At 42.1% G+C, this 10,795-nt stretch overlaps 1 protein-coding gene across 1 annotated transcript; it reads right to left on the reverse strand.

Moving 5' to 3' along the window:
* Positions 1 to 7,755: 7,755 nt before the first annotated feature.
* LOC102235542 (transmembrane protein 136-like) lies at positions 7,756 to 8,886 on the reverse strand. Its single transcript, XM_005817564.2, has 2 exons — positions 8,697 to 8,886; positions 7,756 to 8,294 (listed from the first exon to the last, which is right to left on the reverse strand). The coding sequence occupies exons 1-2, from the start codon at positions 8,884 to 8,886 to the stop codon at positions 7,756 to 7,758; spliced, it is 729 nt and encodes a 242-aa protein (XP_005817621.1).
* Positions 8,887 to 10,795: the final 1,909 nt, after the last annotated feature.

Here is a 10,795-nt window from a genome sequence, read left to right on the forward strand (position 1 = left end):
ATCTGACAAGTGTTGATATACAATATTAATTTACATTCTTTTTACTTTGCGGTATAAAACCTCTTCCGTTACCTAGCAACATTATAAACAACTCCCTTTGTTTTTTCAATTGATTTTAACTCATTTTCAAGAAAAATATATGCTTGTAAGTTCATATTTTAACTTATTTCAGATTAAATATCATAATTTAATTTATATTACTGTGATTTCTCAATACTGACCTACTGATTTCAAAATACATTTTTATTTTACTGACAATTCTTTTGACATGTTTTTTTCTCTCTCTCTTTTCAAGGAACTTTTGCTGGATCATATTTTTGATAGACTCCGTGATTGTTCGGTGCATGTCCTTGACCGTATGCCCCTGGATCTGGATTTTCTGGACTTTATCTGCACTCAAGAACTAGTTTTTTTAAATGCCATGTCTTGTCAGATAGATGTTCCTTCAAATATTTTGGATGCGTCGGCTCATTTGCACAGACTAATTAATTTAGAAAAACAAAGTGAAGAACAACAAACAACTGTTGTGCATATTGAGCAAGGACCAGCTGGGCGACAACGGATGGTCGTATCCTCAGACTACCTTTGCAGTCTTTTAGAACTCCATCTCCCTGTCCCATGCATCGCCAAACTCTTGGGTATATCTAGACGGACTGTATATTGACGGATGGCAGAATCTGGTCTTTCAGTGAGGGCATTATACACCACCATGTCAGATGATGACTTAGACCAATGTGTGAGAGAGACATTAAATCTAGGCAGCCTCACTCTGGGTACCGAATGGTAAAGGCCCTTCTGCAAGCCAGAGGACTGAGGAGCTACAATCGAAAGCCAACTTCAGCTTCGATCCAGAATCAGTTAGGATCGCTGCCACAGCTAGAGGATCGGACTGACGTTTCCTTCTGTGCAGTCCTGTTCTGTTTAGGATCCTGCTCAGAGTGTGCATGCTATTATTGATTTCAACCACAGTGCAAAGCAGCATCCGTATCTCCGTGTTTTAGGCTAAACATGAAGGGAAACTCGACCAAGTCCTGTTAGCCACTGTACTAGCCTGGCATAATATCGCCACTTCCTGGACATAAAATTATCATGTTTATACAAGATGCGTATCATGTTTTAACAAGATAACTATCACGTTTTAATAAGATACGTATGACGTTATAACGTGATGGCGCTGGATTTTTTCCCCCTGGATTAAATAGCAATAAGCTTCCGTACCAGTTTCAAAATTCACCATTTATGAAATGTAAAGCAAAATGCTGATCATGTTACCACAAAGGTGAATTTTAGTGTCTTTATGGTAGACATGTTTAAGAACTAAAATGTTCTAAATTTGTAATTTGATTGTTTTTTCTTTACTCAAAAGGAACCTAGTAGGTACATTTGTACATTGTTCTAGGACTTTACATTTCTTGCATTATAAGAATCAGAAAAAAGTTTTGTTTGTCTTATGTCATTTATTTTCTAATACTTCAAGCATATATGAACTCATCTAAGTACATTCAATAAAATTTTGCATAAAAAACAATTTCAGTTTCATATTTAAAACTGCCTGTATAAACAGTACAGACTCAGAGAAATGAAATACCTACTCTGAACATTGTGTCATTCTAGTTCCTCTAGTAAGCACTAATATACAACATTCAAATTTCAGAGGCATTTTTTATTCAAATTCTGATGGCACATATTTATTTCCATAAATACGCATGAGAAGATAAAGGCCAGCCACAGTCCCAGAGCTCCCTCGTCGCCTCCAGGTGGTCCCAGAGCTCCCTCGTCGCCTCCAGGTGGTCCCAGGGCTCCCTCGTCGCCTCCAGGTGGTCCCAGAGCTCCCTCGTCGCCTCCAGGTGGTCCCAGGGCTCCCTCGTCGCCTCCAGGTGGTCCCAGAGCTCCCTCGTCGCCTCCAGGTGGTCCCAGGGCTCCCTCGTCGCCTCCAGGTGGTCCCAGGGCTCCCTCGTCGCCTCCAGGTGGTCCCAGGGCTCCCTCGTCGCCTCCAGGTGGTCTGGCCCCTGTGCCGACATTGTCCGCCGGATCCAGGGATTCGGATCCTGCACCAACGAAGTTGCCCCCTTAGTGGATGGATGGATAGTTTTGGCCCCACTTGGAGAACATTCAATCCCCATGAAGACAGAAGAGCCCAGGCTGGGTTCCTGAAGCTGCGGCAGCGATTTGACGCCCCCTACACCTTCTGGGCTAATTTACCCACCGACCTGCAGCTGAACCACAAACACCTTCCTGAGCAGATGGATTGCCACAGCAAGGGGCAGTCATGTGGCAATCCACAGCAAGATGACCCAGGCAAACATTTCAGAAAATAAAGAAATGTTTCAATCACGCCTTAGCAGAATTCAGAGACCAATGAACTAAACAGTCGTGATTTTAGACTGTGGCAGGAAGCCGGAGTACCCGGAGAGAAACCTGCAAACAGGAAACTACTTTTTGATATTTGCTAAAAGTAGTTTTGGCCAAAACTACTTTAAGCAAAAGAGAGGGAAGAAGACATGGGGCAAAGGTCATCTAGACAAGCCAAATAAATCAGCAATCATTTTTTTGGACTCTGGGAGGAAGCCGGAGAGAACCGGAGAAACTGCAAACCCCATGAAGACAGAAGATCCCAGGCAGGAATTCAGACCCAGGCAAACGGTTTAGTCGAGGAAAAGAAAAGAAATGTTTTAATCACACCTGAGCACAATTTAGAGGCCAATTAACTAAACAGTCTTAATTTCAGACTGTGGCAGGAAGCCGGAGCACCCGGAGAGAAACCTGCAAACAGGAAACCTGTCAAATCTTTTTACCTTTAAATCCCATAATTTGATTTAACTGAACACATCAGGACACATGTTCAGTCCCAGTCAGATTTCTCCAGCCTCGAAATGGTCAATAAGGATTTGTTCTGGGATTCTTTCATCTTCCGAATTTGTTAGTTTTAGCTCCTCTCCAAAAGTTCCTTGATCAAGAGGAGGGGCTGGAGAAACCGTAACGTCAGGTGTGACTTCATTTCTTACCTTTTCCCACAGACATCCGTTGGTCGATCCTTGAACATGAAACGCTTTTCCAAAAGCAGTTGCTCCCATCATCCTGCGAGACCTGGGACACACTTTTGTCCGCTATCGTCGCCATACCCGACGCCGCCATGCATGAAAGGTCCCGATGAAGCGGGAGCGTGGAGGGAAAAGGCGCCTCCTTCTGGCACCGAGAAGAGCATTGGAAATGCTCCTTCGGGCCGTGCTCCATCGGGCCTTTACTTTGGCCTTCCACCTGCTCAGCAAGGTGTTTCTGGGGTCCCTCAGCTGCAGGTCAGTGGGTAAATCAGCCCAGAAGTTGTAGGGGACGTCAAACTGCTGCCGCAGCTTTGGGAACCTTTCAAAGATCAAGTTGATGATAAAAATCTTGATCCCTACAGAAACACCTATGACAAAACCCAGCAGCTGGAATGGTAACATGCATGAGAAGATAAATCCCAGCCAAAGTCCCACGTAGAGCCTAACAGTGAGCTCTGGCCGGGCCCACATGCAGAGGTTATTTATCTTCTCAAGCATGTCGGCCATGTTTCCAAAAAGCTTCTGGGTTTTCTGAGCAGTTTTGGCAACCCAGTGGAACATCTGAACCATATTTAGGTTCTCTTGTAGATGTTCCACTGGCTCACCCATGTCGGGTATGATGCTCCACTCGATCCTCCAGCCTTTGGAAATTAGATAATTAAAAGAAAGCTGGAGAACCATGAAGAGCACGACGAAGGAAAAGGTCCAGCCATGCCACACTGTGCACATGTAGATGAAGAAAAAACAGGCAGTCATGTGCACAGAGCGCCAGCTGGACAAAGCAGACAGGTTTCTAAAAAAGTGTTCCACAGGTCTCATGTCTTTTTCAAAGCGTCTCATGTTCTGGGTCATCTTTATGGGGTTTAATCCTTCCTCGCTCTCCTCATTCGCTCCCCGGTGGAAATGGAAATTATCCAAAAAGGCTCTGAAACGATCACTGATCTTCATGTTTTCTTCTGGTCTCTGAAAACTGTTTGGGCTCAATGTTGGAGCGCAACACATTAAATCTTTAGAACTTCTTTGATCTATTGTGATGTACATGATGTCATCTATGACCTCATCAGTGAGCTCACTGGACTTCTGGGGCAAGGTCTTGCTTCTGATCGTTGCTATGGAAACGATCAGAACAGTTCTGAATGAGTCAAGCTGAAATAATGACTAAATACTTAAATATGAAGTAATATTTTTTATTTAACATGAAGACATTAACAGTAGATTTCTACATGATTGAATTTTTGCGTTTGTGGTTTTCCGTACCTGCTGTGGTATAAGTGGTTGTGTATTCCAACCCTGACTGGTTTCGATGGAGCGTGGCGGCGTGGCGAAGTGACCTGTAACGCCATTGCCATATGTTTGGCTCTAGATTCCACATGTTTCGACTGAGCTGCACCAAACTTGGCAAGAGTGATCCTGATTGGACGCCTGGTGATCCTATATCGTCATAGTCTGGCGTCTAAGCCCCGCCCCATCAGAACAGGAAGTGCCTTTTTTTTCTTGGAAAGCGTTATCTCTGGCTCTCTTGACCTAATCAAGATGATTTTGTGTTGGATGACAGATAACAATTGGGCTCACTTGCTTTAAAGTGCTAAGAGTTTTCAATGGAGGGCGTGGCCATGGCAACGCAGCGAAGTTACAGGTCACGCCGCTGCCATATGTTTGGCTCTAAATTCCACAGTTTCAAGCTGAGTTGCACCAAACTTACTGGGATGGATCCTTATCCAGCCCCAGACAGGAATTCATAAGAATCCTTGGTGGGCGTGGCCTAATTTATCTACAGCGCCCCCTAGAAGTTTTTAAAAAATCAGCCCCAAGTCATGCTTCAACCCAGACTCATGAAACTTGGTACACATGTGTATCTGGTCAGGACCTACAAAAAACGTCGCCATGGTCCAAACTCAACAGGAAGACGGCCATTTTGGATCAAAGCCGCCATTTCCTCTTTTTTATAGACGTCGCATCTGATCGAACTCGTTATCAGCTTTTGAGATACGGACTTCAGAATCACTCAGCATAACCTTGAGGCACTGAAGGTCAAACAGTTATCACAGGATTTTTCATGTGGGCGTGGCTTAGTGTCAAAGTCTGACTATTTGCCATAAAACATCAAGGTGCAATAACTTCCACATACAAAGTCAGAGCTGCATCAGACTTTCTATGTGTCATTATAGACCAGCCCTCATCACATTCACATGGTTACCTGATGACATAACCTGCGCCCCTCCCACTTCCAACAGGAAGTCACTATCTGGTCTATCAAACCCTACAGGAAGTTCTTGCTAATCTTTCACTACTAAACAGGAAGTGACAATAACTCATCTCCCGGATGTCAGATATCAGCCATCACATTTTTACCCAACATGTGCTCCTTTACCCAATAACAACACTTCTGATAAGCAACTATCGACGCACAGTCGACAATAAACGTTTTGATTCATATTCAATTGCCCTGATTAAATTATTTTTTCCTGTGCCAGCACCACCTGTAATAAAAATGTGCAGTTATTAAGGATTTATTCCACTAAGCTTGGCTAAACAATACTGCCTGATTTAATTAAAAACAAAAAAAACAGAGAACTGTTTTTCATCCAAAGATCTAATCAATGCAAGGCTTTCAATTCTTCTCATTTATTTTTCTCAAATAATGAAACGTCTTTACACTGCAGACTTAAATCAGGTATTTGTTCCTGATCACTGTTTTCTATTTGTCTTCCTTTTTGTAATACCACACACTCCAAGCGTTCCAGTTCAACCTCAGAACACCATTCAGCCCATCGTCTTCCAGCATTACATCACCAGTAACATTGTCCACAGATTCCAACTCAAACTCACTCCTACTTAAATCTACAACAGACTTTACTGAAGGTTTTGTTCCATCAACAAATCCAAACAAACCAGTTCTGTAAAACTCACCAAAGGTTGCACAACTTGAAGGCTTGAGTTCACTATCAAAGCGATAAGGTGGAAATAACTGCATTATGCTTTAGTAAAACTTTTCTGGCTCTTTTGTTTCAGAGAAACGCGCATATCGAACAGCTGCTGGTTTTGTCCAAATTCTTTTGCAATAAACCCAAAGTCATTATTCAACTTTATTGCATTTCTACATTTCTCATTTTTTGTCAAAACGCTATAATCTGAAGCAAACTTAACCAGGCACCTATTATAAACATATTATCATTCGGCCTATTCTTATAGCAGTCAACTATCTCAGTCATCCACATGTCTTTTGGGGTAAGATCCTGTGATGTAGCTTTTGTCTCAAAACAGAAATGGGAAAACTCATTTTCACAATATTATCACCAGTTGGAATAAAAATAACGCTCCGAGAAAACTCCTTTAAATGCATGTTGGTGAGTCTATACACTGCTTCCTGAGCACAAACATCACGGTTATGCAAATAGACTCTACCAAATCTCTTTAAAGCTTCTTTAGCACAAACATTTCCTTCTTTGGCTGCTTCTCTTTCTGTCCATTTCCTAGAAGAAAACCAATTTCACGTTAAATTTTTGACATGTAAGATACAATATAAACACAACATGCATATGCATCAACACAATATTGGATATCAATATTTGCATTCCAAGCTTTTAACAGCGGTCTACTATATGGATTAATCCAGATTTCTTTAATTTGCCTTTTCAACACCATTCCTACTAAATCGTTTATATGCTGATTCAAATACATCTTGATTCATGCACAAGCCTTCAAACATTTCTTCCACGGTACTATATGGACAGTTCTCACCCTAACCCTCCTTGTTTTGTGGTCAATATTATTTCACCATTTTATTAACCCTCTATGGCATGGCGTTGCCCTCAGGCAACAAACCACATAGCTGTACCTCACATTGCTCCTTTATTTTATTTTTTGGGGGGCATGATTTTTGACATATTTTTGTCCAAAAAAAAGTTTTTTTATGAATATAGTTTTTGTTTGATTTGTATTTCATTTCTCATAATCAGTGTAGACAATCTTGGTGTTCTAGACCAATGTTACCCTGAGGCAACAAACCCAAATCTGGTTCCAGGAGGTGTCAGAGTCCGATTTTATGATTGACATGTAATTAGGGACCACCAAGCTCCCAAAGAATGCAGGAAAATATTTCTTCCCCACAAAAATAAAAAGTCATGCCATAGAGGGTTAATGTGGGTTGCCAGTTTGGATCAGGCTTCCTATGAAGCTGTAAGAATGATAGAAAACATGCTAACAAAAAGCCTCAGACCTGCAGCTCACAGGCGGTTCTAGACACAGGCTAACAGAAGTGGCTCTTTGGCTCAAATATATATTAAATTATGAAATATTGCCCTGTTTTTTGTTTCATTCTTTTTTAATTGCCCTGAGGGCAACAATTTATTCACATATATGTACATTTATTATTATTGATACTTTAATTAAAAATGAGTTATACAAGTTTATGTCGGGGAGCAGGGAGCAGGGGGGGCGATGACATGTTCGCATACACCTCGGAAAGTATGTATGTAGTTGCGCCCCCTGCTGGCAGTTCCTCTAAAGGTCGGACCTCTTAATGCGCATGCTCTGCTCGCTGTCAGATCATTATTTAGTTTGCAAAATAAATGTACTTATCAAGGTTTTTCAGAATTGTTTTTACACAGACTTTAAAAATGTTGCAGTCCACTGTACCGCAGGTAAAATAAATAAATAAATTCATGGAGCGTCTGTTAAAAACATGTGAAAGCGGTTGAGTTAGTCTTCTCAATCACTCTTGGTGCCCAACTGGTTTTTCTTCGCTTGTCTCTTTGAGCTCGCGGTTCACCATCCACTTCCTGTATTTGGCCCTGGTCTTCTTGTAGCCGAACCTGGCGATGTCCACCATGAACACCCAGGCCAGCAGATACATGACCACGCCGCCAAGCTTCATTATCAGCAAAGTCCTGGGCGAAGTGAGCTCGCAATAAAACATGACGGTCCCCAGGCCGACGCGCACCGTGGCGAACAGCAGGATGAAGAGCAGGTCCACGGCGTCGCCCAGCAGGCTGTCGTAGAGTCCCAGCTGGCGGAGGAACCAGCGGCTCTGCAGCAGCGGGTTGGTGATCTCGCTGCCGAAGATCACCCCGCAGGTCTCACAGCCCGACACGCCCATCAGCAGCGCCAGGAGGATGCCCACGATGCTGGCGGCGTGATGCGCCAGCATGACTGGGCCCTCGCTCCGGTAGCACACGCACCAACCCAGGTCAAAGAAGAAGTAGCCGAGGCAGACTGCCAGGGCAAATATCTGGAGGTCAGTGTTTTCTGTACCTGCAGAGAAGATAAAAAAATGAAATCTTAATCCTATAAGAATGTAACTATTGGACCAATAACAGCCGTCTTCAAATCATTTTTTGAGATCTACAGGTTTAATGTGATACTTTTAACCCCTTATTCTTTGCAAAGCTAAACCCACCAAACCTGTTTTTGTGTCCATGCTCAGCATGTCTTCAGATTCAACAGCAGCAGAATGGTTTCTGGTCTTTTTTCAACTTCTGGGAATCAGACTTCCAAAATTATCTCAGTCATTCTTAATAAAAACCACTTAATATTTGGTTTAAACATAGAGAACCATCGTAAATTGGCTTTGGATTTATTGTTCTGAGTAACAATGCGCCATGTTTGCCTTCGAACTGAACCATCGCATCACAGTTTCTGTGTTTTGCTGCTGACCTGCATGTGTGAAGGGCCAGGGACCGTCAACAAACACAACGTAAGCCGTCAGCAGCACTATGATGACGCCATGGGTCAAGGTGACCAAGCGGCAGTTCCACTCGGGCCCTCGGTGAGAGAAGGTGGAGCAGAACAACAGGTAGAGGCACAGCCAGCCAATCAGGCTGCAGATCACCTCCAACGCAGGCATGGCAGTCTAGATGAACGTAAGACTGGACATGGACAAAGATATAATAGTGTTAGCATGTTTTGATGTCATATAGTTAATGAAAAGATGATCAATTTCATCTAGAATATAAACTACAATATAGCAATTTTTCTTTGGAAATTTAAAATATATATTTAGGCTTTCAAAATGCTCTAATCTAATTGGTCAGTTGTGACCTCATCAGATTCTGAGGCCTTGTACATACCCACCTGAATAAAAAAAAAAAAAAAACATTTTAAAAGCTAATATAATACACACAGAATCTGTTTCGGAACGGTTGTCATCCACGCTAACACACACAAATGTACAATGGCGTATTAAGGCCACTGTAGATAGAAAGAAAATCCACAGAGAAAATTCCTGCCAAAACTCTGAAATGTTATAGAAAAAAAATAAGCAAATTTCTGAGTTTCAAAAGTCAAAAACTTTCAACTTTTGAAAGTCCAAGAGTTCAAAACTTTTGAGTCAGAAATGTTTGTGTTTTTCCTGAGATTATTCTCAAAATTTGAATTATTTCTAGCAAATCTTCAACTTTTCAAACTCAGATTTCCACATTTTTTTCTTTTTTAATATAGACACGTACATAAGAACCCAGTTGGAATTGTGTGCCTTTGGTAAGGCACCGACCCACCAGTGGGTCCAAGAGTTCGTTACCTCAGAGCTTTTTCAGCAAATGCTTTTCCATCTCTTCTTTACCACATCAGCTCTTTTTCAGAAAAGCCAAAAGCCACTTCAGGTGAGCGGAAAACGTTTTTTGCAAAATTAAGGAAGTTATTTCAAATTTTGCTGTTTCCATCAACCATTTCTAATGCGGTTCGTTAAAATGCGCGTAAACAAATGTTTATGGAAACGCAGTGACAGCATCATGCTGTGGGAGTGGGAGGAGGGGAGCTGCTCTGTTTTAAGAACAGGGAAGCTGGTCAGAGTTGGTGGGACAGTCCTGAAGAAAACACAGAGCTACAGTGAAATTTTAAAGCCTAATCATGTGTTAAGATGGTCTAGTGACTAGACTTTTTGATCCTTGCCTGGAAGATACATCATGAATAAATCCAAGAAAAGGAAACATTCTGAAGATGGCAGAACATTTAATGCTACGTGGACAGATCGTTTTGCTTTCACCGCTGATGAAACTGGTTCACCAGGCTGCTTAATATGTGGCGAAAGACTGGCAAACAGCAAGAAGTCAAATGTTGAAAGACATTTCGAGAACAAACACTCTGTCTTTGCTAAAAAATATCCCGAGGGAGAGGAGAGAAAAAAAGGCCGTTTCGGAGCTGATGCGAAAGGCTGAAGCGTACGGAGGCCCCTAGGGGACATGGGGATTTTTTTTCTTTTGCGTTCCCTCGCAATACTGTACTGTTATGTTATGCAGTACAGTATGCAATAATAATAAACAAGTTTTCACTGAGGCTCTGTAAGAGCCATATGAATGAAATAAGTGATTATTGATATGACAGGAGCAGGAGGCTTTGACACTTAGGTGTGTCGACCTGGGAGTGACGTCACCAGGTGTGAATGGGAAAGATACTGGCTTTGTGTGAGCGGGGCGGTCAGTCCTTGCAAAGTTTGGAGCCTGATCATCAAAATGGAATAAATCGATAATTGTGACAGAACAAAGAAAAGGTTTGGAGTTGATTGATAAACGGACAGATGAGATTCCCCGAGTTAACCCAGTGCGGCCCTTTACCATCATTAGTTTGTCGTGTTTTTAATAAAAAAAACTTGTTAATAGTCAAAACTGTTTGGTGCAAAACACTGATTGAAAATCGATTTATTTTTTACTGCATGTTTATGTCTGTTAAGGCTGAGATGGAGCGGCACTGAAAGCAGCTCTTTAAACCATTCAGACTAGAACACAACAGAGACACAATCAAACCTGTCAGGTGATTTA

Source organism: Xiphophorus maculatus, chromosome 16, assembly GCF_002775205.1.
Source record: "Xiphophorus maculatus strain JP 163 A chromosome 16, X_maculatus-5.0-male, whole genome shotgun sequence".
In the NCBI taxonomy this organism is placed as follows: domain Eukaryota; kingdom Metazoa; phylum Chordata; class Actinopteri; order Cyprinodontiformes; family Poeciliidae; genus Xiphophorus; species Xiphophorus maculatus.